The sequence below is a fragment of the Pseudonaja textilis genome, chromosome 6 (assembly GCF_049901715.1).
Source record: "Pseudonaja textilis isolate UNSWEBS1 chromosome 6, rPseTex1.2, whole genome shotgun sequence".
Lineage (NCBI taxonomy): Eukaryota > Metazoa > Chordata > Lepidosauria > Squamata > Elapidae > Pseudonaja > Pseudonaja textilis.
Genome location: NC_141995.1, coordinates 33,706,134 through 33,733,876, shown reverse-complemented (window position 1 = coordinate 33,733,876; position 27,743 = coordinate 33,706,134). Strand labels below are relative to the sequence as shown.

The following is a 27,743-nucleotide window of genomic DNA, read 5'->3' as shown; positions in this document are numbered from 1 at the left end:
TCCAGTTTTTACAGACCAGAAACGGATATGTTAATTTTTAAAACTACTACTGCGTAATACTGGGACACTATTACATATCTGGGAATAAATATCTCCCTTTTTCCACCTGAAATGAACATCAGCTACAAAAGTAAGCCTCCACATTAATGTTGAAGTTGTGGCACAGCTAGCCTTAAAAAAAGGAAAGGATGCTCTGTCAAATGCTACTAACATTACAGTTTTCTCTATTACAAGTGGGATCTTACTTTTAGGTGTGAGAATTCTTTTTCAGTACAGACAACACTGAATAATATCTAGCAAGGTTTTTGTCCAAGTATTAACTTTAGCTATTACTACAGGAACATTTTATACTTGTCAGCTAAGAATTACTCCATTTCAATTCATTTAGTTCTTGCTATACACTTAGTTGATCTTATTTTTACATGTCTTTCTTCCTACTTAAAACATAGAGAATAGTATTCTCAAAGGTGATGACAGGATGAGCTGTACATGTATAATTGTTCTATCAAATATTTCAATAACATGTGGAAGAAATGCATACTCTTTTGTGATGCATGGAGCAGAATCATTTCTGTTCTCTTCTTTTGCCAGGAAGATATGAGTGGCTGGATGTTTGCATCTATAAATAGCTACTTTATGTCAGCTAGATGCCAATCTTTTGAAGAGGGTCAGTCCCCAGTTTGTCTTGGTACTAGGCATCATGCAAACCCTAGAAGAAGCATAGAAACCTCCTAGGACTGGATAGGTCATCCCCATTCATACCAAGTTCCATAAACCCTGCTCAAAGCATCAAGACCACTGTTTTCTTGAACAATAAGGTAAGTGAGCATATTGTTTCCTGGAATAAATGACTTTGATTGTCCTATGAGTACAATGCTTCAGCTTGCAGAAACAAACAGGCAATTTACTGTAGAGAGGTACTGCGGCATTACAAAGATGGTTCTCTGTCTATATTGTTGCTTATTAATAGAGGCTAATTCAGAGATTGATGCCTTCACTAATTTTCTAGGAGCCCCCTAATAGAAATTGCAAAAGACTTTATTTTTTTAAAGGCTGACAACAGGGAGGGAAATCACTGAAGTTAATTGAGGATATATCTGCAGCATTGAGACAACAAATACACTTTGGTAAATATTAGTTTGGTAATATTACCTATATTTTAGCAAAGATGAACATCTACAGAAAAAAAAAATAAGAAGGCCAATCCTCACCCTGTCACATAATTAGTTTAACAAGGAACTGTTGATGCTTTGAGGTGTATATGCAGCGTCGTAGAATATACTTTGTATAATTTGCCAAGAACTCAGATTAGAACTACAGCCTTTGTAAACTTCTGGAGCAGGGATTTAAAATACAAACTAGAAGATGTACTTGTTGGTATAACATTTAACTATCTTCTCTTTTTTCTAGTAAGAAATTTTTTGCTGATCACAACAATGCTCTCACATTCTGACATGATCAAAGAGAGAAAACAGCAAGCATCAGCCATCATGAAGGAGATCCAGCTAAATGGTACATAGTTAAATACCTGCTACCATGTTAGTGTCACATCTTTCTTTTTAATCTTACAGAATATTTCTCCTATAGCTTTCCCTCTGTGTATGTTGCCATAAATAATCTCATGCAGCTATTGCACTGCCTATGGTAACGAATCCTTTTGTAATGGCTTCTTTTCATTTGAAAGCTATTTTCAGATGAACAACTGTTGTGGAGGAATGAAGTAACTCAACAGCTGATGCATATTCTGCCTAGAATTGACTTTTGGAATATTTTTTGAAGAGAGGCTAATGTCTGGACACTGTATTATAGAATTCCTAGAAAAAATGTTTCCATCTTTGACTTAAAACTATCTTTAAAGGTGTAAACATATGCAATTTTAAATTAAAAAGCAAAGTATATGCATTGTTATCTTTCAGTGTCTGCCTCTCCCACTCAAGGACGTTTGTACTTATATCCAACAACAAGAAGGCATACTTCCCAGATAATTTATTTTAAGAAATATTTTGCAACATAGTCTTTTTTTTCCCATCACAAGGATGGCATTCTGAAAGTCTTTGGCTGATCAAGACTGGCCTTCTTTTCTCTGAAAGCAAAGAATGACACAATCTTCAACTGAATTTAATGCTATTTTAGGGGAGTTGTGTACCTCAGAATAAATAGTCCAAATATTACTCTTCCTTCTCAAGTTAAAAAACAGAACTAAGGTTTGATTTTGGAACTTGTCCTAAAACATATGTGCACATGTTCAAATAGAAATGAATATACCTGTACATTTAAATTTCAAAAATTTCTTACCTTGCTTTAACACTGTTCAAGTTACTGTTGGAATTTAACCTTTAGACATTAAACAAAAAACTTGCATCTGCACTACAAGTGAAATTGAATCTTATAACTTAAAACATTATTATTAATAAATTAAAAATAAGTAATTTATATTATATTTCTCTTAAAAAATTGAAATAATTTGTTGTCTGCAAAGTTAAAATTTTATCTAGGGCAACCAGCTCTTGACCCAACTCCCAAGGCTTTATTTAATATCAGTAGTAGTGTTTAAACAAATCTGGGGTCCGTGCTAGATGTGATATAGAAGATCTGGAATCATATTTTTTGATTTAATATGATGATAAAATCATGCTGGTAATGTGATTTTCCGTCTTCTCAAATTCCATACCATTTTACATGATAGTATTTTAATGTAAGAATTCCATTTACACTTGTAAGGTTTTGATTGGTGGGTGGATATATTATAAAAGTTTCCACTGCATCAAATATATTATAATTCAATTTTATAAACAACTCTTGTCCTGTTCATTTCACCTCACAAGCGGGTTTTTAAGTTGATGAGAAAAAAATATACTTTACAACATCCACATTCTAATGTGGAACTTCAATAAATAATTCCATTGGCCAGATTTACCTTTCCAATCCTTATATTACAGAACAGACATACTACAACAGAAGTAGTACAACTAGAAGGCAGACAAATCCACATATTTTCTGCTAGACCTTTCTCAATGTGGAATTGTTTTTAAGCCTAATGTAAGAACAATAATAGGCACTTAATAAATTTTGGGCCACTTTTGACCCAGGAAAACAGTTTACCAGAGTAAAATCAAAAAGTTGCCATTTTCCACATTTTGATTCAGGAGGGAAACAAGAATGAAGGATATATTAATATCACTTTAAGTCTGTTTGCAAAATCTGGTTAAGTCTGAATGCTTAAAGAGTTTGTATTGTGCAATAAAATACATTACATTGGAGAATAGGTCAACCTGTAATAGAAATTGTATATTTTCGCTTTAGAATATTAGACATGATAAAGAGAACGCTTTTAAAAAATCATTCATTTCAATATCCACAAATACCCTTGCAGCAGTCAGTGGATATTCAAACAGTCCATTATCCTGCTGATAAAATAGATGTCTCTGGAAATACATAACTATCCTCTTAGACAGTTTGCCCCCGATAACTGGTTACATACTTCTGAACATAAAATTCCATAGTGTACAAATTTCTATAGCCAGTGATGGACCTTTCCTCCATGAAATTCTCGCATCTCCTATACCTCAAATCTTACTGGTATGGATATATGTAATTATGATTTTGATGTATATTAGCAATAATTTGATATATTGAAAAGAACGGATTTCATAAATGTAAGAAGCAACCTTGTTACTATTTCTTCTCTCAAATTTAAGGTTCTGTCCTTGCCATAATTGCCTTCTATACCTTTAACATGATATATTGTTGCAAAGATAATATCTTATTTTATTCATCTGTCTAAAGGTAGTCTTTTGAATTGGGATTTATCTGAAGGTGATTAGTCAGCTTTATTAGTGGGAAAAAATAATCTACCATTGAAATTGACTTATTATCATATTAATCATCTCAATATTTTAAGAGAATTCTCATAGAAATATGTTTATTTTGTAGAATTCCCTCAAATGGATCTTGGAAAAAAGGTTAGCATCCCCAGGGATATCATGCTGGAAGAACTATCACTGCTCAGTAATCGAGGAGCAAGGCTGTTCAAAATGCGGCAAAAGAGATCTGACAAGTACACATATGAAAATCTTCATTTTTTATCTAGCAAACCAAGAAATGTGAGTATTTTATTTAGTTTTCTGTTCTAAGGAAGCATGAGAGTCCTAGGAAAATTCATGAGTTCCTAAACTCAGTAAAGCTGATTGATTATGGACTTAATTTGTCAAAATACTATTGAGTAACTGGTGAGTTTCTAGATTTAGTAATTTGACTTAGCTCCAAGTGTCAGAAAGTAGATCGGCTTATAGGCATCACTTACTTTGAAAGGATTTCCTATAGTTTTAGGACATTTAATTCAAAATAATGGTCAATAGCAAAAAAGAGTATTCACCATCACCAAACTTGAATACAGTTACTTGCCAAGTAAACATCTAGTTTAACCCTTGGCTCTTAGAGTGAATCCTTGAATTCTAGATGAATTACAAAAATGTTAGCACATCTTACTGTATACATTCATTATTTCAGGGAAGATCATGTCTGATATTTCTGTTTGACGAAAAGAAACATTATCTTTCCTGTTACAAAATATTATTCTTTGCATACTTGGAAATTCAATCTCACTAAGCAGAAGCAAACATTGAAGCAAAAATGTGAGGACTGAGACCACAAATGAGAAACAGATGCACTTTGATTTCATAATAAAATGTAGATAGTCTTATACCTCTGAGCTTCTTTACAAGCATATTCTGGGATTGAATTCTATATTTTTCTGGGATAATCCTTGAAACTAGCATTTACTTTTTTAATAGTAATTTTATTAAAAATTATAATTGCAAAGATAAAAACTAATACAAACTAAAAGAATAAAAAGAAAAATAGAAAGCTCAGAAAAGAAAAATATAGGAAAATGGAAAGAAAAAATATATATATAAAGAAATGATTTCCCCTCCATCACAACAAGTATAAATAAGTTTAGTAACTTATTGCCTTATTTTAAAATACAATAAATGATCTCTTCTTCTCATATTCAATCTTTTATTTATATATCAAGGACTACCTATATATAAAATATGTTATGTTGCACTAACTTTTTATTTAAGATCAAAATAAAATTAAATATCATTTTAAGTAAACTTTTACTTATTTGAAAAAAATGACATTGAATTTTATTATTGCAAATCCAGATAAATAATTAATACAATTTTAATAAAATTACTTCTAATAAAAATGTACATAAAAATGCCTAGGAAACATAACTGACTCTTTCAATATTAATAGCTATGGAATTTCCAGCAGTAAAGTGTCAGGTCAAAAAGTCCATTTTTTAAAAAAATCAAAATTCAAATCCAAACAGCAAAAAAAGTCTCTGACATCCGTAAAAATATCATATACATATAGCAGAATTCTATACTCTACTTCACCTTGCAATGTCTTTAATATTTTCAGAATATGAAAAGCAAGACATACTAAAACCAAATTCAAAATAAAGGGTGCATATTTGAAGTATGCTGTGATACAACTTAAAAAGGAAACTTCTAAAGATCATACATAATCAAGCTAGAACATTTTTTAGCCCTCAGATTCTGATTTAGGGAGGAAAACTGTAACCTATGATCTAAAATAATCAAGATTTGGTATGAAGAAATCAGAGAATCAGAGGGCAGGGGTTCATTTTGCAGTTGATCACAATTATCTCCCTGTGTGTTTTAAAGAAGTATGTTCTTAGAAATAAGTTCCAGAGAGTTTAATGATGCTTGTTCCAAACTAATGAGACATATGATTGCAGCAATGCTAATCTTAATGCAGTAGGGGTGGTGTGATTACCACTGCTTTGTGTGTGTGTGTGTGTGTGTATGTGTGTGTGATGTGTGTGTGTGTGTGTGAACATTTCCTTTCCTTTTTAAAACTCTGATACCCATATCTTAATACTTTCTCTTAGTCTATGAATTCTAAAAAAATGAAATACCTGAATCAGTGTCAGCCTTTCCATAGAAGACTTATTTTTAAATCTTCTGTTTCTTCATGTTTTAGTTTTTCCCCTTATCCATGGAAAATTGTACTTTAACACAGTCTTGTATGTAATATTTTTTTCATTTCAATGTCATAGCTAAAATTAGCATCTGACATTTTAGACTGCTATAACTCTATGTTAACAAAACAATGAATAAGGCTTGGGATGCACTATTGGAATTAATGAGCCAGTAGAAAGAGTGGATAATACCACCCTGCTTTTAATCTTCATGTGGTAGCCAGAACTAAGGTTATTATTATGATTGCCAATTGAAACAATGTTGAGAAAATTCTTTATGGATGTGATGTTGAATAAAATAAAATCAATAGAAATGTCCTAATTTTTAAAGCCAAATGTAAATCTCCAGCTGCATTTGAACTATAATTCTGTAAAGAGTATGGTAACAACTTTTTCAGTTTCTGTAAGTGTTGACATTTCCTTGCTTAGAGCTCTATATGACTTTCTCTTAAATGGGATATGTGAGATGTCAAAATGAATTTCCCAGTATCTTTTTCTTAGACAAAAGCAAACTCTGGGGTATAATTTTGGATCAGGATGTAATGTGAAAGGAGAAGTGCATGTGTTAACTTCAAGAGAGCAATTTTGATCAAGTCCATGATATACAGAAAACAGACCTATTCCCAATAATCTAGTTCCAAATTAAATCAGACCACTTACAACTGCTTTTAGAAGAATGATATTTTAAAAAACTATGTATCCTTTGCATTATATTTAGTCTGGACTTCAATTGTTGGAAAATGTAAACTCCCTTATGCATAAAAAAACTAAAGATTTCTGATCAGCTTAGCTTGAATGGTCTAGAATCCAATACCTCACTGAAACCACTGTGTGGTTCTCTCATTTCACCTATTAGTGGTTTTGTAGTATCTCTATGAAGAAGGTCCTAAAATTGAGGCTATTGATTATGCTTTTATGATAGATATTTCATTCAGAAAATTATTGATAAACTTATTTGCTTAGAGCACTAGAAGCCTATCATTCTCAGCATGTCAGATAGTTTTCATTGTAGGTTTGCAAGCTAATTAAACCCTGTGCACCTCCCCCCTACCCCAGCCTCCATTCAACATTAGTAGTAATTAACCAGTTCATCCAGATCATCATGACATACTCACTAAAGTACAAAAAGAGAGAGAGGCAAAAAAAATGGCTAGAAAGCAATTAAAAAGACCAGCTACATTCCAGGGCTGTCAAACTCCCGGCCCATGGGCCAGATGTGTCACGCACTGACCATGCCCACACCTGGTTTAGCGAAGGGGAAAAAAGTCCCAATACATCATGTGATGCTGCCATGATGACCTGAGTTTGACACCCCTGAGCTATACTATCACTTTTCGAGTTAGGGAAAGCTGATTAGCCAAGACACACTCTGGCATCTCTTTTGCAGTTAATAGATGTGATTCTTATTCCTATTCAATTATAGCGCAATGAGATCATACAGTGTGTCCAGTTGGATGCTCATGGCATGGAACCTAGTCATCTAAATGCACCAATGACACCTCCTAATACACCTGATCCAAGGGGTCCACCCAATCCTGAAACTATTGCCCCAGGTAAGCTATTGCACAGCTTTTATATTAAACAATCTTTTTAAAAAATCACAAAGAATTAATTAGTCTCTAGGACAACTATTCTTAAATACCACTCCAGAAAGATAATGAAACGTCTATATTCACATCAAAATGATGCAGGTGAATCATAATAGTTACTGTGAGAGGAATGGAACTTTTATATCTTACATTTAAGGATTATTCTACAGTTGAAATAAATAAAACATTTTTAGATTTTGTTTATAGGATAGTAATCCATCTAGCTTTCTTAGTGATGCAATTTCTAGTATAGCTATATAATAGATAAAATAGCAATCCTACAATGTGACTGGGATAGAAACATTCCAGCTAGGAGATTTTACAGGTATTGTAAGTAAAACTTTTGAACTAGCATCTAAACAAATCAATCACAGTGCTTTCTTTAGAAACTCGGGGAAGAATTATAGTTCAGTGCAGAATACAGATCTTACATTTAACTTCTAGTGGATAAGATCAGATATGAAGTTCCAATTACTATTAGATTAGATAAATTGTAGTTTTTAAGTCAATAATAAACAGGTTCATAATTTTGATTATGTCAAAATAAATAAATAATTTTGCAGGTAATGTAAGTTTCTTGGTATTAGGTAAGAGGAGGCAACTAATGTTGTCATTAATTCAGTAAATTAAACTTATAGCCAGGCATGTACTGAGATTCATAAACTGCAATAATAAACAAAGCAGAACTATAGAAATACAGTATTGTAAGAATAAATTTCCCATTGAATATATTGGCTGAAGCAAGTATGAAACTGATCCAAACCTGGATAGAAATGTACTAATTGAATATACAAGGTAATATATTTCCAAAAGTATACATGTAGGCAAAATAGATTAAATTCCTCCCAAAAAGATGACAGATATTAGATTAATAATAAATACACTAGAATATATTAACAACAAGAAAAAAAGGCAAAAGTAGTATGGACAGAGAGGCAGGTTGAATGAAGGAAAAGCCTTTGGTAATTTAGAGTGGACTTTTTGTTAGAAGCCCTCAATCCAGAAGAACTGAATCTTTACTGGAGATGAATTTGCAATTTGATAAAAAGATGTAAATAAATTGAACATTTCATGATAAAGTAGATGTAAAATTTCAAAGTTGTAATTACACTGGAACAATGGGAAGAACTATGGAAAAAAAATCTGTAAAATGGTCTGTAGGTGGAATTGACTATGGCATTTTATCAAATATGGGACTTATGCAAACAACAACTCTAAAGTATTAGAAGAAATATATTGCAATATTTTGAAAATTTTAAAAATTAAATCTGAATTAAAATCATAGCTATATTATTGGGAATAATTTCACAATTTTCACATAAATGAAGGGTATCCCAACTATTAAAGTTGTATGCTGACCACGGTAAGAATAAACCTGGAATAACATTGGAAAAGTGAAAATCTGCCAAAGATAGGGTGTTCAAATTAGTTGAATATGTAGCAATAGCACAACTGACCATACATATGTATAACAGAAATATAACCAAATTTAAGTAGGACTTTAATATATCAAATATAAATACAAATATATTATAAATATACAATGCTTAAATAAGGTAGATTTAAAAAATTTGGAATACAGCTTCTAGGAAAAGAATCAAGAGTCTAATTTTCACCACAACAATCCTGTGAGGTGGGTTGGACCAAGACAGTATGATTGGCCAACGTCACCCAGCTGGCTTTTATGTCTAAAATGGGACAAGAAATCAGTTTCCTAGTTTCTAAGCCAGCATCTAAAAGCAATAAATAGGCATAAAGAACTCCAATATGCTTGTCTCCTGAAGTGGTGGGTGCTCCGTCACTGAAGATTTTAAGAAGAAACTGGACAGCCATTTGTCTGAAATAGTATAGAATCTCCTGTTTGACAGTGGTTGGATGAAAAGACTTCAAAGGCTCCCTTCAATTTTGTTATTCTATTTTTTCTAATATAATAGAAGTGAATAAATAGTCTTCAACTTTCAGCCACAGTGAAGCCTGGAATTTCAGTTATAAGTCATGGCAGTTATAAATGGATGCTCATTTGTTAAAGAATAGAATAGAATAGAATAGAATAGAATAGAATAGAATGGAATGGAATGGAATGGAATGGAAAAGAACAGAACAGAACAGAACAGAATACAATAGAATACCTTTATTGTCATTGCATTCTACAAATACAATGAAATTTGAAAGCTACTCCAGCACAGTGCCCCAAACACCACATCACAATCACACTACAGAGTATTTAAAAATTAAAATAATTAAAACAATAATAATTAAAACCCTAGTGTTATGTCCTGAGGACTCAAGGAGTTCTCACTCAGGTCCACTCACTTTGTGTGGGCGATATTCCCCCATTCCCATTGGTTGGTTCTCCCCAGCAGCCAGCTATAAAAGCAGGCTGCGGGGTCCAACTGGTTGCTGATTGCTGCGAGCCAGTTCCAGGCTTGGCAAGCACGGTCAGCCCTTTATTTGTAAAATAAAGTACTGTTGCACTCATGCTCTGGTTCAGCCTCTCATTGCTCAAACTTAACACCTAGTCTAAAACCTATGCAAAACATATAATAAGTTAGATAGTTTAAAAATGCCACTATATACATAGGGCTAAATCACATATGCATTGTTTGATTCAAGACAATTATTGCCTTGGAAAAGAAACTGTTTCTCAGTCTATTATTCCTCATTTTAAGACACCTATAATGCCTCCCTGATGGTAACAGTTCGAAATATGAATGTTCCAGGATGAGAATGGTCTGTGGAGATTTTTAGTGCTCTAGAGAAGAGTCTGGTCTTCGCAATCTCTTCCAAAGAAGAAAGAGAGCAACTGATGATTTTTTGTGCTGTGTTTATAACTCTCTGGAGCATCTTCTTATCTACTACAGAGCATCCAGCATACCACACTGTTCCACAGTATGTCAAAATGCTCTTGATGGTAGAAAGGTAAAAAGTAACCAGCAACTTCTCACCCAGACCACTCTTTTTCAGCAGCCTCAGAAAGTGCAGGCACTGTTGGGCCTTCTTTGCAGTGGCCATAGTGTGGACTGACCAAGTAAGGTTGTCAGAAATTTGAGTTCCTAGAAATTTAAAACTATGAACTCTTTCCATAAGTCTCCATTGATATATAGTGGGAGATTTTGAAATAGAGATAATCTGTTAATTTACACGTACTGAATGCAGTTATCTGCTATGAAATCTTCACAGTAGAAACTGATATTCTGTGTGGGTTGGGAGGATGACACAATAATACTTTAAATGAAAATATTATGCATATTTTAAAAATACAATAGTTCCAAAACAACAATTTGATTTGAGGAAAGAGTTCTGATTCTTCCTTTGTGTATTTACTGTGGATTACCTGGAAGATTTTAATTTAGTTGGATGTTTATTTTAAGTGTGTTTGGATTAGAATTTAGTAAGATGACACTTCATGCAATTTGTTTTGATAAATGTCAGGCATTAATTTTCATGATTTTTTTTTTAAAAAAATTAGGTTTAAGAGAAGTCACAGAGCATTCTTTGTGAATAAGGAAGCTATATAAAACTAGCATTTTGTTGTTCTGGTTGCTGTTACTGATAACATTTTCTAGATGGACACAGTATTATCATGTTTACCTAGAAGATGCAGGTTCTGAATCAGGGGTGGGATTCTACCAGTTTGCACCTATTCTCTAGAACCGGTTGTTAACATTCTAAGTAGTTGGGAGAACCGGTTGTTAGAAGAAATCACTGGCCTAATCCTGTAAGGAAGACAGGAAGGAAACATTCTGGTGTTGCTTACAGATACTGCCTCTCCGTTAACCCTTATTACATTCTTGGCAGGGCTAGACTTCCTGTCTCAGGAACTTATCTGGAGTTTTTTTTTCTTACTTTGCTGGTACTTTGCTTGCGTGGAGTGACCATTCAAAGTTACAATGGCACTGAAAAAGTGACATGACCATTTTTCACACTTACGACTATTCCAGTATCCCCACAGTCATGAGAGGCCAGGCAAGGAGCTGCGTGCCTCGATGTGAGTGATATTGAGTTGGCCAGGCCCAGCCAATAACATGACCACCAAGCCATGTCCACCCACTCACATGACCACCAAGCCACGCTCACCACCTAAGCCACGCCCACAGAACTGGTTGTTAAAAATTTGAATCCTACCCCTGTTCTAAATCAAATAAAAAGATTTAAAGGAACCTTTATATGAGCGTTACTGAGGATAATTTAATTTTCTGGCAGCAAAAACACTTTCTGCTGACATATTTAAAAACCTCTTCCTGTAAGAAAACTTGTTTTATTTATTCAGAAACATCAAGACACAAAAAATCTTTCTCTTACCATTTGGAAAACATGAGCTGTCTAATTTGTAAGAAATAAATTACTGTATAAAATGATCATAGTCTATTTTTTTTCTTTTATGAGTGCCACATAATGGATTTGACTCAAAGGAGATTTATTTAATTAAAGCTGGAACTGTCATCACAATTTCCTGAAATTGTAAACTATTGAACGCAGCATGACTTACTGCTGAATAAATATTGATAGTGTGTGTACATGCACACAATCATGGGATCAGCTGTATTCTCATGCTAGTTGCAACTTGTTGTTTTCTTAAATGATAGCATTTCCATTAAATAGCCAAGATGTACTTGCTTTAAATAAAGGGAGGCTACATATATGTTGTTTTGAATCATTGTAGGAATCCAATTCAAGACAGTGACTCTTGACTCAAAAAAATGAGCTACACCATTCCCAGAAGATGAATCAATCCAGTCAGCTGCTTCACTCCATTTGTCCATCCTGTTCTAACACTGAGGCACATTGTAGATCCATAGTATTGCTTCACTGAAGCAAAGTGCCCCCATATATCCGTATAGCCTAGTTTTTAGTACAAGTTTGTCTCCCCTTCCCATGGTTTTACACATCACACATATTTTGTTAAAATAATAAGCTAATAAGGGCTTCTTGATCTTAACTGGTTCAAGTGGATTATCTTCTATTAAAGTTACTTGTCACTTTATTATTTTTAAAATCCTTTTATTTCTTAACCTACTTAAAAACCATGCTAGGAAGGGGAATGATGCCGCAAAGGCAGCTAATTAGTGCATGCCTCACTTCTGCTGGAAATTAGCCAAGCTGGTTTCTCCTGATCTGGGTCATTCAGGGTAGGTTGCTCATTTGACTGACATGCTGCTCCTCAATTCCTTGACTGTTCACATTTCTATATATCCATCTGTACCTGTATTACTGAAGATATTTAAGTTGTTTCATATTATTATAGGGAGGGTACAGCTGCTGTAAATCTTGCACAGGGTGGAGAGTTCATGTTTACAAGTTTTGAATCTAAAGCTTAACTTTTGCGTTTTTCCATCCATCCTTTCCAAATATGATTTTTCTTCATAATATCTGGTACATAATACATGAAAATGTAAAACCAAATTGTTATTTCCAGAGCAAAGCCACTGATATTCAACAAGAATACTTTAAAGGTACAGGGTACAGAATATGACCTAAAGCTACCTATTTTTAAAATATTATTAAAATGTAGTTATAATGTTGTATCAGAGTCACTGGAGATGTAGTAACAATGAATTGTCTAAATATATTGGGAAATTGCTATTATCAAATTCAAATGTGTTAGTATCCTCCTTGTCCTAAAGGTTACTCTGGACCTTTGAAGACAATTCCTCCTGAAAAATTCAACACTACATCTGTACCAAAATACTATCAATCACCTTGGATTGAGGCCATCAGTAATGATCCTGAGCTGCTGGAAGCTTTGTATCCTAAATTGTTTATGCCAGAAGAAATACCAGAACTACCCAGCTTTAAGAGTTTTAACAGGTAATTTTGATCACAGAGAAGATGTTACAGAATGGGAAAATATGCAAAAAGAGTACGACCAAAATAGTTATTAGCAGCAATTCATTACTACATAAATTATGTCACGGATTTGGGTAACAGTTAGGGATAATATGACAGAAGTGCATAAAATTACCCAGTAAGGATAAAGGTAGGATAAAAGGTAGGATAAAATTTGGATCATTCATTGAAATGAAATGTGTGGAGGTTAACATGTAGTTGGTGAAGGCTGCTGTGAGAATCCATATTTCCATATTCCACAGTTGGCCCTAACATAAGTTAAACATACACTTTGCTCTTCTTAAAAAAACAACAATCACCCTCCCCATCATCACTTTAATGGAATGGTTAATTTGTTGGACCAGGAAAGCATGCAGCTGAGGTTCTAGGTCACCCTCAGCCATGGAAACTTCCTGATTACCTTTGAGCCAGTCATTCTTTTATACCCCCCAAATACTGTACATTTTGATTTTGTGGGAAAAATATAAGGAGAAGGCATGCACTGTTTACCATCTTGAGCTCCAGGAGGACAAATTGAATGTGCAGTTCTTGGCACTCTGTAATTATGTTATCCAGTTGAGTAATGAAATGACTACAACCAAACAACCAAATTCAGAGAGCATCAAGGACTCTACAGTTCAACTCAGCTACAGATAATCTCTTCTATTTTTTTTAAAAATTAAACATAATTCTCACAAACAAAAACAAGCAACCCCTGGAAAAAAGCACAAAACCTTGCCCATATATATGACATGATCCCAATTCTGACTTTACATCACAATCATGATTCCCACTGCAAACTTCACCATCTACATGTTAAATATTTATTCAACCACCAAATGGTTGCCCAAGCTCTTTTTAGAAATATATAGGTTACTATTTCTTCTCTCCCTCTGCTTTTATAGATGTATAGGTTCCATGTTAAACCATTTTGAAGTTTAGGGGTTGAGATGTAATCTTACTTAATTGCCACACATTTTTGTATAAACTGGAGACTCAGAATATTGCAATCAGTCTTATTCGGCAGTAAAAGGAACTTTTGCTTTAGTAATAAACTGACTCTTGCAATTTTTTTTAATTAGATGGATAGGATTTTTAAACAATCAAAATGGATAATGCATACAAAATAGAATGAAAGTGTCATATAAATGCAGCACATACGTTAAGGAGATTGACATAAATAAATAAATAAATAAATAAATACCACTATTCATCAGTTAAATCATAATCTGTAGCTTTTAGCAAAAGTTCTAAACATGTTGACATTGACTCAAAATATTTTGGGAGTGTTTTTATAAAATATCCAGGTTGTGGATCATGTTTATTCATATTCAATATAGTAATCTCATTTATTAAGAGACTGTCTCTGTTTTTAATAGCTTGTAGCTAATGCTGAGTGACTAATATATCATACTCACAAAATACACACAGACAAAACTATCAAAAGGTTCACTGCTTCTGAAAACAGGAAACAGACACAACATGCTTCTAGCAGCTGGTCAGGACTGGTTTTCTGCTCTGCAAAATAAGACATCACAAATATCTCTTAAGACAACTAACAAAAAATTATGGTTGATTACTAAAGATTTGATAACACATCCAGACTAGGGTTAACACATCATGCTAAGCTTAAGCAAATCATGGTTTGCTTAATAAGCCATTTGCATGGAATCATACAATGTACTGAATCACATGTACAAAACATAGTGGCTAAGCTCATTCAACATATGAAACTTGAACTAAAAAAAACTAACTATAGTTCAGGGTACTGTATGCATAACCCTAGCTATCATGGACACATGAAACAGATGTATTATCAACAAGGAATCTCTTATTATTTCTTCAGATACCACCAGAAATCCCCTTTCATTAGTTATTGTAAGGAGCTTATTCAAAATTAACCAGAATTGGCAGGATAATCTGAGCAGATGTTTATATTATATAAATGTGATAAATAAATATGCCAAATAAATGTATATAAATACTGTACCTAGACCATGCATGATCCTTTTCTCAAGAAGATTTGCCCATCCTGGGAAAATACAGAATGACATTGACAGATATGATTTCATGATTACTATACGTTATAAATAAAAAAGGCAAAGATTGTTTTGGAATATTTAAAACAAAAAATATTCATGTGGAGAACCTTAAGTTTTTCAGTATTTTTCTCCTACAAAACTAAGACAAGGAAAAAATAAGATAATATCACTGTTGTGTCATTCTCTTAAGAAAAAACATTATTTTCAACTATACCTGTTGTTGTGGTCCGCTGGCAGCCTGTGGAGCTGGCAGCAGAATTGGACAGTGGGGAGGAACATGGGCCAGTCCTGGAGTCTGGGGAGGGCTCAGACGAGGGATCTGTGTCCAACACAGAGATAGGGACAGGGCCATCTGAGAGTTACGTGCTGATTCCAGAGCTTCCAGAATCTGACATCAGTGAAGCAGAGGAACAGGGGAGCTTGTTCCCAGTGCCTGCTTGCGCAGAGCTGCCAGAAGGCAAGAACAGTTAAGACAAAAGGAGTGACTCAGGAGTAAGGCTTGGTCCCTCCAATAAGACATAAAAGAGGAGCAAAGGGACATGAGCCTTTGCAGGAACCAACTTTGTTCGTTCTGGTTGGTTTAAAATCTGAAGCTCCGTGTTGACTTTGTGCTCCGTTTGGCCTTGTACAGCTAATTGGCAATTTAGTCGTTGGTAGCACTTCAAGGGAGATAAAGGTGGGTGCTTATCAGCCTTATCCCAAAAAGACTGTGGCAGATTTCTGTTGGACTATTCACAAACTGTTTGGGACTCATTATGGGCTGTGAATGCATATAATTCACAGCTGTTGAAATAAAAACAAGATTTTTGAAAACAGTGTGTGATTGTTACTGTCTCAGGAAGCCTTGGTTAGAACACCCGTGCTGTCATAAATCCCATATTTACAACCATGAACATAATTAAGCTAATAGTAAGGAAATCAATACCCCATGGGCCCTAATAAAAATGAAAAGGGCTGTTGGGAGCCTGTATGCAAGATGGTCTCTTAATGAATTTACAATAATATGAGGTTTTGCTCTTAAATCATAGAAACATTAGGAAATAATTAGTGAATCATGACACATGCAATGTGTATTAGTGAATCATGACACATGCAATGTCATCATGGCTTACTAGCACCCAAGACTTAAACTTTGAAACTCTATACAATTCAGAAAACACTATTAGATTTAACTAGGTAAGAATGACACTTTAGTAATAAACTGACAATCTTACAAAATGTACTCCCCTTTCTATTTTTTCTATATCTATGTCAATTTCCTATTTTGGAGGTTACAACTTTGGGGTCAAAGTCAAATGATGTCACATAAACTGTGAGATCAGTCTCTGAGTGAGTCAGACCCTTACATCTATATGATGTCATTGCAAGAACATCACGGAAATATAACTCTGAGTTTAATACCTCAGCTGCATGTTTATTGCTATCAAAGAACTATAAAGGTTGACTATCTTCCATGTTCCCCATTCACCAACCAAGATTTTGTGTTACCTAACTCCTTTTTGTTTGCAACTGTAACAGAACAAGCTCAGATAAAAAGACTGAATACAGCTGCAACATCCGTTTAGTTATCAGGCACAACCACATTGAAATATTTTCACGTCTAGCTGTGACAATTCAAAAGGAGCTGGAATGGATTCAGAAAGCAGCTAAAAGGATTTAAAGGGCATAAAAGAAAAGTGCTACTTATTATTATTTCATTGCTTTAGTTTTTTATGTATGAGTCATTTGCTGTCGCAATAAGTCTTATAGCACATTAATTAGAGTAAAATTCATCTAACATAAAATTCAGTATTTTTTAAAAATGTATATGAAACAGTAGTTGATAAAAACAGTATCTATCCTGTCTGTCTTAGATTTAAGCCTAATAAGTGGGATCAAACTGAAGTAAACGAATAATAAACTAATAAGCACATAAAACTGAACTAAACCAAGTAATTCAAGTCTGCAAACATGTTCCTGTACCATAATCTGATGGTGACCATGAAACCAGCAGCTACTCTGACAGTACCCTGGATATTAAAATCCTAATGGGACCCACATATCAAACCCAACTCAATCTCCATTATTTCTAATAGTGAGGCAGTTCAGCGGTGAGTCCTTGTCCAAACAATCCCTAACCTGTTCCAAATGACCCACACAAGATACAGTTCTGAAGTCGGGAATTCATGAGTGTCCTATTCTCCCAATTCACTTTCTTTTCCAAACTGTCTTTAAAATTGTATTTCCACTCCACAGTCATTTCTCCCTTGTTTTGACTGACTGGATTCCTTGATTTTGGGAACTAGAGCTCTTGTGCTAAGAAAAAAACTAGAGACACCCCTGCCAAAAAATATTCAGGATTTGGAAGAAAATTGGAGGGAGCAGGGAGTGGGGAACAAAACTAGCAATTTCTAGAGAAGGGTGTGATAGCTTGCCTACAGCAAGTAGACACCATATTATGCACAATATATTGCACAATATATTGTGTTATGTGTCACAATAACTCCCAACTTTCTGTCAATCCTTGTTGCCTTGTTGGTCACTTGAAAATAACATAGAAGCTTTATTTCTTATAGAAAGGCAAGATTATGTTCTACCAAACTTCTAATCGTTAATTAAATCTTTAATGAGATAAAAATTATACCTCTCTAATCTGATGTTCACTGGGAGGAAGAGGAGGAGGAAAAGGAGGCTTCATGAGTGGAGGAAAGATTCTGAGACATATTGTATCACTCCATTTCCAAAAGGGATACAATATTTGGAAATATTATTATTACCTTCTACGGTTCTGCAAACAATAGTTTTTCATTGAATATATTATTAAATTAAGACTATTTATTCAGGAAATCTAACTGAATTAAATGCCAGCTTTGTGATTTATCCAGGCAGTCTCTGAGAATTGACAAAATTTAACAGAAGGGAGGAAAAGCCATGTAAATAGCATTCACAATGTAACTTGTAAATGGAAATCTTAACTATTTGAAATGTAAACCTCTTTCCTCATGGAAAAAATCATCTTGATAACATTGAAAACTAGTGCTAAAGTCCCTAGAAAGCAAAGGAATATATTCTTTGAATTAGGGGTGGGATTCAACCGGAGTTTGGTGATTACTTTTTGCGCCCCGCTTCACATGCATGTGCACATATATAATAACCGTAGGCTATGCCACCCGGACAGCTGAAAAGCGCTGCATGCAGGTGCACAGCATTCAAAAAACCTCTTTATCCCTGCTTTTTCAACCTCAGCTGTGCCGCGCAAAGCAGCTGAAGTTGAAAAAGCAGGAAATAAAGGACAGGTAAGAGCCCGGGCAGGCGGGTGGGCCGAATAGCAGCCAACACAGAACCGGTTCTGTGTCTGCTGCTCTTCAGAGCTACCGGCTCTATAGAACCAGGTAGAACCGGTAGCATCCCACCCCTGCTTTGAGTCCTCTAAGCTCTCTTTGACCAATTTGGACTGCAATTGTGAATTCACAGCTGCATGGTTTCTTACTCTGCTCGGGTGTCAAACTCACGACATCATGTTGCCGTCACATGATATTTTTTCCCTCCACAGAGCTGGGGTGGGTGTGGCCTGTATGTGATGCATCCAGTCTGTGGGCCACCAGTTTGACACCCCTGTATGAGGGAGAAAACTGTAAAAATAAGCTTAATACATTTGGGTAAAGGAAAAAAAGGAAAAGAAAAACCCCAATAGGGATATAATGTCTTCTCACTGACTTTGCATCTTCAGTTTGACTACAGCACTCCCCCCCTCCAAATTATAACTATAGGTAGTTCTTGATTTGTAACAGTTCATTTAGTGGCCATTCAAAGTTACAACGGCACTGAAAAAAGTGACTTACGACCATTTTTCACACTTATCACTGTTGCAGCATTCCCATGGTCATGTGATTTACATTCAGATGCTGGACAACTAGTTCATATTTATGATGGTTGCAGTGTCCTGGGGTCATGTGATCATCTTTTATGACTTTCTGACAAGCAAAGGCAATGGGGAAGTCAGATTCAATTAACAATATTGTTACTAATTTAACAACTGCAGTGATTCATTTAACAAATGTGGCAAGAAGTAGTAAAATGAGGCAAAACTCACTTAACAAATTTCTCACTTAACAACATAAATTTTGGGGTCATTTCTGGTTGTAAGCTGAGGACTACTTGTATATGTTCCTTGCCATGGAAATGTCCTAGGATTTCATAAAGAATAAATTGAGTCAGCTTGGAAGAACACCACAACTCACTTCTGTGATTAATACATTTCAAAACTGCTAGCCTATTTATTTAGGTCGGGGTGATGAAATTAACTGCAAAACTATTTCCTCTGCCCTGTTTTTCCCCAATTCTAAGCCATTTCCCCCCTTAGTTAATATAATCTCTTAAATAGAACTCCAATCAGAAGTGGAGCACTGCAGGATGCCTAGATGTAACAGTAAACTGGATTGACTAGTTATGCCTCCTATCTTGTTAAATAAGTCAAATTCCCTTCCTGAATGGATTGTTTTCAAAGCAGTAAAGGAATCCAATCCATCTGGATGTAGGTCTGTATTACTAATCTACATATAGCAAGCCCAATCCTGTAACACATGAAGCATCTCCTACTGAGTGCCATTGGAACAATTATTAAACAACTAACAGTATAATTATCCTCTAGCAGCCTGAAAATGTTATCTAAGACCCCAGCCCCCATTTAAACAAGGTAAACTGCTGTAATTCTGAATTAAGTTCCCATAAAATGGCTACAATATTAACAGAACTCTTTATTTAAAAGGTAGCTTGTCCTTTAAGTCCAACTGTCTGATGACTCTATTAATGTGTCCAGATAAATCTTGTCAGAAGTTTGTCATTGTTTCTGCTGGGTATGTCCACTCAAGGACTAAGTAGGACTGATACTGTTTAATTTCCAAATCCAAATGAGATTGACTGGGTGCTGCCTCTTTTTTCTTTTCTTTCTAAACTGAAAGTTTTTCTGCTGCTGTTTTTAAACTCCCATTGCCCCAGAATGCTCCCTACAGCTAATCTCAGCCTGTTTGTTTTTCTGGGAAGGTGAAATTTCTAAACAAAGGTCTGGACTGCAGCCACAGCCATTTATACATCCTAAGACTCCTATGGCGCCTCTGTGGGATCTACAGACATTCTTGGAAGTAAAGATAATAGTAGAGGCTATCATGTTGCTTTGAAGCATGCCAATTTCATCAGTATTTAATTTTAAACAATTACAATATGGTGGCTTTAACTAATTTTTATTTTAAGACGATCAGTGGATACATACTATAGATGTCCAAAGTATTAAACCAGTTTTCTCCTTGCAATTCAAAATTGCAACAAATTAGATATAGTAATTCCTTTCAAACATTTTCTATATGTGTAATATATAAACTGGCTTTCTTGCATATAATTAGAAAAAGAAACCAAAAAACAATAGGTCTTTATGCAGAAGATTAATGTCACTTTCCCTCTTCTTTACTGATTGAAACCTAATTGTTATTACTCAAATATCTCTTCCTTCCAGCAGGGTTAAATTTCCCACTCTGGCTATATGTGCAATTCCTGTTAAATCATGCTTTATATAAAGCTGTGCACTTTCATACTGACGACCCCACTTATCTTAGACTGGTTTGGGAGGGAGCCAATCCAATAAGCAGTCAGAGTGAAAACTAAGTTTATTTGCATTTAAATATTAATTAAAATTAAGTCATTTGCAGTTTGCAAATAAAAAAAATGTCACTTTTGATTTTAATTAACCACAATGTCAGCTCTGGAAATTATGCAAACTTCAAAATCCATGATTTTACATGGATTTCTCTGATACTGTTACTACAACTGAACATGCAAACCTGGTATATGTTACCTTTACTTAAAATTAAAAGACTTGCCAAGTACACTGAAGAAATAGCAGTTCCAGGTATATTAAGGCTTGATTCTATCTATTCACTACTTGTGCCAAATCATTTAGCATGATTTGTAAATCAAATTTTAGATAGGTCAATAGGCTTTGCAAATCAACTACCTACGTAGGGTGGAAAGTAGGTGGGAATATGTAAACCTGCAATTAAAGTACATGTTGCCTCTGAGTTGTCAATATCATTAATATTTATATTTGGGTCCTGCTTACCTTAGACAACAATGGATCCAGATATTCTGGGGCTGATTTGGTCATTTTTTAAACAGCCAGACCACTCCCAGAATAATAGGATCAGCATGGTCTGGAAGAACAAAATATTCTAGAATTACTCGTAATATTCCTTCTCTAGAACAGATCCTTTTACATCTATGTATTGATTACTACACCTGAATACATTCACCTTCTAAACAGAAAGTATTGTTGTACCACTACCATAAATCACAAAACTCGAGGGGGTAGGGAAACAAGATCTAGGCTAATTTTATTTTATTTGCATAAAATACCTGAACTTCCCTGAACTCAGTTAATGAGATTTTATTGTCTTTGTACAAAATGAGTCAGACCTCATGTCATGGTTTAAAGAAGTATAAAGCATTACAATTCTTGACATCATCTGGATGATTACTTCAAGAAATTTACTTTGCCATATTGAACTGTACTACTCCTTTTTTGGTTAAACTAGCATACAAATCATATGTATTATTCATATAGTCAATAATGTTACTTTAGTGTATTAAAATATAATTTACTGGCTTTCATAAATTTGCCAGATTTATTCATTTTATCAGAGATTAGAGATCTTGTTCATACTCAAATTATTTGGAGCCAGACAACTTATAGATCAAGCTATGATTGTGTGTTCAAAGAATCATGGTTACAACTGGTCCTTGAAGTTCTGGTTATACAGTACACCGTGATCATGTGATCACAATTTGGGCACTTTGCAACTGGTTCACATTTTTGTTGCAGTGCCCTGTAATCACGTATTCACTATTTGCTTTTTAATTGTAATTGTATTAAATAAGTATTAGTTGAAATGAAAAAACAAACTACAATCTAATATTGTATTTCTTGACATGATCTATGGCAGGATTTCAGTATCATTAGTTTTTATGAGAGATCAGTTTCTTTACCACCTTTAGTATATGTAAGAATTATAATAACCTATTAGTAATAACTGTTATTCAGCCAATTGCCCTTCCCAAACACATCTTTTAATGTACAATCTGTGTGTTTTGTTATAGAAAGCTTGAATAGATTATTCAGGCAACATTGCCATCCTTTCATCAACAATTTTATTGCCATTCAATTTCTCTCCCATGCCCTGGTCATCTTAACAAGGAAACCTGTTTACACAGAATAGGAAATAACTTGTGTGGATTTCTCATAGCATGATATTCATAGATTTGAATTAAGAGGGCTTGATGTCAAACATAGTTTTCATTTTGTTCTTTCTCATGTATGTAAGAAGTAGTAAAATAATGTATGAATATTTATTATATTTGTGCATTGGAATGACAAGCTACCAAAATATTATGTTGTAATCAGCTCCATCATGCCTCACTGTTACCAACTAACAAGCTCCTTGTGATCTACCAGAGTTACCTTCTTGGCTTTTGTTATAAAAGGCTAGATGATGATCGTGATGATTTAATAATGGCTTCCTTTATAAGTCCAAAATCTTGGAGCAACAATATTCTGACATTCATATAATGTTCAAAATAAATAGATATGGCTACTTGAAGAAGAATGATAAGAAAGGAGCAATCAGTTGGCTATAGCATTTGGTTGTTAAAAAATGAAAGACAGGTACATAATCCCAATGGACATGAGCACCATTCCCAGAGGAACTAGTAATCAAGAAATCTATAGTTTGCCTCAAATATGATAAGCTTCTTTTTTATATGATGGTTGGGATGTTGGTTTTACAAACCACAAAAATGAAATATAAATCACAAAGTAGATTATTTTTATGGAGATATAGTAAGTGAAATTAAACCTGCATACTAAGGTTGCAGTTTGGTACTCTTCATCTAGAAGAAATTTGATGTGTTTTAAATTGTGCTGGTCATTGTAAATAGAAGGACAAGGTTTTTATAACAATTTTTTTGAAATCCCCTTTTCAGATGCAAATGATAAAGAAGAATAAGCATTTGTCTTATTTCTGTCCCCCCCCTCCCCATCATCTACAGAGTTGCCACTCCTTTTGGTGGTTTTGAAAGAGCGTCAAAACTTATCAAGTACAAAGTCCCAGATTTTAATTTTCTGCTGCTAAATGATCCACGATTTATGGTCCTTGCCAACCCACTTTCTACCAGGAGATCATTCAACAGGACTCCTAAAGGTTGGACAACTGAGAATATTCCCATAATGATAACTATACAGCCTACAGAGGTCAATGGTGTTCCAGAAACAGATGATTTGTGAAAAGTAAGTGCCTCACACATCAAATTCAGCCTGGCAGTGTTTTAATCTTTTACATCTGTTCCAACATCCTATTTTATGTTATATTGAAATGTAATATGATATGATGATGCAGTTGTATTCTGAGATTAACTAATATTGCAATTGATTGCTAATACAAATAAAACTATGTGGCCAAAGCATCTTTTAAAAAAACTATATTTGACTCTTTAATTCAATCTTTACATTCTACATATTAAATATAATCTTGATTGATTCTCATTGGTCAATTTTAATATTAAGAGATCAGAATAATGATTAAAATTTCAAAATTTATCTATCAATTCTAGTTTGATTAGGCTTCCTACTGAGATATAGTGGCAAATGTTTACGTACTCTTGGTTAAACTATATATTTCTATGAACTGACCCAATTTGTACATCATATAAAATTAAAATGACATCATTTTGTGAATCTGATGGCATATTTATGTGCAGATTTAAACTGACCAAAATAAAGAGTGTACTTTTGTTAAGTAGGTATGCCATTAGGAATCTGAGTAAAAAATGATTTTTGGAAACAATCAAATTTTTGCATGTTGTATTTTCTAGAACACCATAAGGAAGTTGCAATTTAATATAAGTCTTTCAGTTTAGCGGTTGTCCTTGACTTATGACCATTTCTTCTGCAGCTATTGGAAATTATAACAAAGCTGAACAAAGGAACTTACAACCCCTACCTAGTTATGTCCACTAAAGCCTAAGGTCAAGTGAAAAAATGTTGAATGCTTTCCCCACCCACCCTTCTGGTCCTCTTAGGCTTTGTGTCCACTTCACACCTAGTTGGATTCCTATAGGCCTTGGGCCTGCTTCTGACCCTGCTTGGTCTTACACCGTCCTCTCCACCCTCATAATGACTCAGTTTCTTACTTTTTCCATAGATCTCCATGGAAGCCACATGGCATCATACGGACAGCAGATGCCATTTGGGGAATGGCTGCGATGTGTGGCCACTCAGAAATGGTGCCCACTTCTGGAATGGCACATGAGGTCCCAGTACTGTATGGGGCGGGGGCTGAGGGGCAATTGTGTTTGGGAAGGAGGGCTAGCTCTTCCCCATCAGTTTCCCCATACAGCCTCCAAGGCTGTGGAGTCCCAGTAGAGAGGGAAACAGAGCACAGGGTGCTGTAGGGATGTGGGAGACCTTGGGAAGTGGGAGCAGGCCATGTGCGAACCGAGGAGGTGCTGCAATGTAGGACTGGAACTGCATTAGGACTCCCAAGGAGTCAATCCAAAGGTGACCCCACCACCACTGAGGCACCCCCATTGTTCATTTGAACCAGAATGGTTGTTTAACAACCACAATGGTGAGAGCAGGGCCTGAGATTGTTAAGTGAGGCAATCATGTGGGCACCTTGTTTAACAATTGTCACGATTTATGACTCTAATGGGCAGGCTCCCTTATGGTCGTAATTCAAGAACTACCTGTATTAAACTGATCCTAAATAGGCCTATATATTTATGCACCTAATTTCAATTTTGAAAGTATATGTAAGACACAATGTCATTTATTGTTTGAGATGTTTTCAAATGTTATGATCACATGTTGCATGACTCCTGTGAATCTATGCACAGAGCTATATGTGAGTTGTTCGTGGCAGGGACCCATTAATGTCTTTTATGGCTGTAGATTCATACAAGAAATATCCATCTGTTTATTTATAGGCACTCTCCTTCATGAACCTAATCACACTACAAAATGCATCAACTGTAAGATAGATGGAATTAAGCAAATTTTTCACAACCAGCGTTGCTGTTTTATGTACATTCATTTATCCACAAATATTAGTCACAAGGGTTTAATAGGATAGAGATGATTTATTATAGTATATTGCAAATACTATTTCATCAGATGCATTTCTGACAGGAGCTTTGTTTCATAATCTGCTTATCTAAAGGCAATCTCCTTCTTGAACCTAATCACACTACAAACATGCCCTGGGAATCTCCTTTTAATGTCAAGTCTCTTGGACAACACATTCATCTCATCCCCAGTCCATTGAGCAAGCTTGAATCAACCTTAGATGTACTGGTGTTAAAATGTTGTTTTCTTCCTTATTCTGATACTATCAAAGGGTAGCCACAAGGCATATATGTCTATTAACTTTACATTATCTTGGAACAAAGTCAGGTGCCTGTAGCCCCCTGCAAAGGAGCAAGATAGATGTCAACAACCTGAGTGGAAAATAGTTTTCTCCCAAATTAAGGATGTGTAGATAGTATTCAAAAGCAGTGGGAAAAGGTTCTAAGGCAGACATCATTTGATACTAATGTATGAAACAGAGCATGTCAAACAAGAACACTTTGAAAAGGAAAGAATGGGACTGCTAGTATTGGCTATATTTTAATATCTGTGCTGCAAGATGTGGAATCAACTTCATAAAAAATTAAACCTAATCTAGGAAGTAAAACTTCCCTGATTAGTCCTGAGAAATTCAACAGGCTTCATCTAAAAAGTTTTTCATTTGGGGAATGAAAACATATCACATAGTGAGAAGAGAGGAACAGAATACTCAAGTTAGGACAAATTCCCCAATATCCTAATATTCAATGGGAAACTGCCCTGTGGCTGCCTACTTTTGGCAAGAGCTCATTAACATCTCATAAAAACACATTGTTGGTGTATCAACAGAGCTGCTCTACTGGTTTCTATCAATTCTTTTGATCCCTTCTGTAGAGAACAGTCACTCTGTTCCTTGTAGATCAAGCTGTACAAGGTCTTTCTTGCTATTTTCCAAATTTCTCTTTCCTTTTTGCTACCGTAATATTTAATATAAGTCCCCTTTTTTGTGTAGCACTTTGTCAGATATTAAACCCTAAAGAAGTATTTCTGAGATATTGAAGATTTCTTTGTCTGATGCACAAACACTCCATCTTGCTGGTTTGTTAAACTGTCAGTTATGTTCACTACTTTTTCAGCATACCACTGTGACTCTAGCAATTGATTTGTAGAATAAGCCATAATTGACTGGGTTATATAGAACAGGTCACAAGTCCTTGATTACAAACCAATATGACTAGAATAATACTTTGCACTAAACCACAATCAAGTTTAATGTTATTGGTTTAGTGCAATGTATGAATTCAAAGTTACAGGATAGAATGGGAGGGGAATGGTGATTTCCAAGCAGCATTTAAATGACTCACTTTGTAAAATATTAAAGATACAATTATGTGCATATTCATTAGACACTATTTGTAATACAATTTGTTCTAGCAGACTGAAGATTCTTTATAAAAGATGCCCTTAAATATGTTTATTATTTTTGCAGATGATATAGAAAATTTGAATATAAAATTTGCCATCAAGTTTAATACACATTTTATGATCTGTTTGATAATGAAGCCAAGTGATGAAAAAGTTAAATAATTTAAAAGTTATGATAAAATGAATTGAAATACCATTTTAAAAATTATTTTCAATCTTGAATATGTAATGTAACTTATATAGACAATGCAAATGCTTCCCTGAGAATGAATCCTATTGATCTCAATGGAGTGTATTTCTTGAGTAGAAACCTCACTGTTATAGTTGACATTTTTGTTTTTTTCAGACATAAGTTCTGAAAATTGAAATATATGTAATGAAAGGATCTTATAATGAAAAGAGCTTCCTACATGTCTGCAGAACAAAATTGACAATGTATTTCCTATAATAAACTATTATATGTTCTGCAGAGTAACTAATACTTTCCAAAAGCTTCAATTGGTGGAAAAAGAAGGTAGTTTCTTTATTTTGCTGTGTTTATAAAATATTGTTCAATAATATTAACTGCAGTGTTGTACATTGAATAATTTTCCCATCATATTATTTATAATTTCAATAATCGCATGCACATTGTGCTCATGTTCCACTTATTTCTATGTATCTAATTCTTCTACTCATCTTTGGTGTTCGGTTATGAAAATAAAGATATTTTCCCATTCCAC

General features: G+C 34.5%; 1 protein-coding gene and 1 long non-coding RNA gene across 3 annotated transcripts in view; one reads left to right on the top strand and one right to left on the bottom strand.

Moving 5' to 3' along the window:
* LOC148125447 (uncharacterized) overlaps positions 1-27,743 on the bottom strand; it is a 95,656-nt gene that overhangs the window by 62,137 nt on the left and 5,776 nt on the right. The gene's annotated exons all lie outside the window — the stretch shown is intronic.
* MYOZ2 (myozenin 2) lies at positions 647-27,743 on the top strand. Of its 2 annotated transcripts, none has more exons than XM_087936209.1 (7): positions 647-818; positions 1,411-1,512; positions 3,934-4,103; positions 7,437-7,566; positions 13,227-13,410; positions 23,544-23,781; positions 25,712-27,743. In XM_087936209.1, exons 2-6 carry the CDS (start codon positions 1,437-1,439, stop codon positions 23,776-23,778), a joined length of 795 nt encoding a protein of 264 aa, XP_087792335.1. In that variant the 5' UTR covers positions 647-818; positions 1,411-1,436; the 3' UTR covers positions 23,779-23,781; positions 25,712-27,743. The 2 variants fall into 2 exon arrangements, with proteins under 2 accessions (XP_087792335.1, XP_087792334.1); XM_087936208.1 differs by having other exon boundaries at positions 25,479-27,743.

What these genes read in the sequence shown, in the direction of transcription:
- MYOZ2 (XM_087936209.1), top strand. Translation starts at nt 1,437, where the DNA reads ATGCTCTCACATTCTGACATGATCAAAGAGAGAAAACAGCAAGCATCA. An exon ending in GAAGGAGATCCAGCTAAATG is followed by an intron (nt 1,513 to 3,933) that starts GTACATAGTTAA and finishes TTTATTTTGTAG; the next exon opens with AATTCCCTCAAATGGATCTT. An exon ending in TATCTAGCAAACCAAGAAAT is followed by an intron (nt 4,104 to 7,436) that starts GTGAGTATTTTA and finishes ATTCAATTATAG; the next exon opens with CGCAATGAGATCATACAGTG.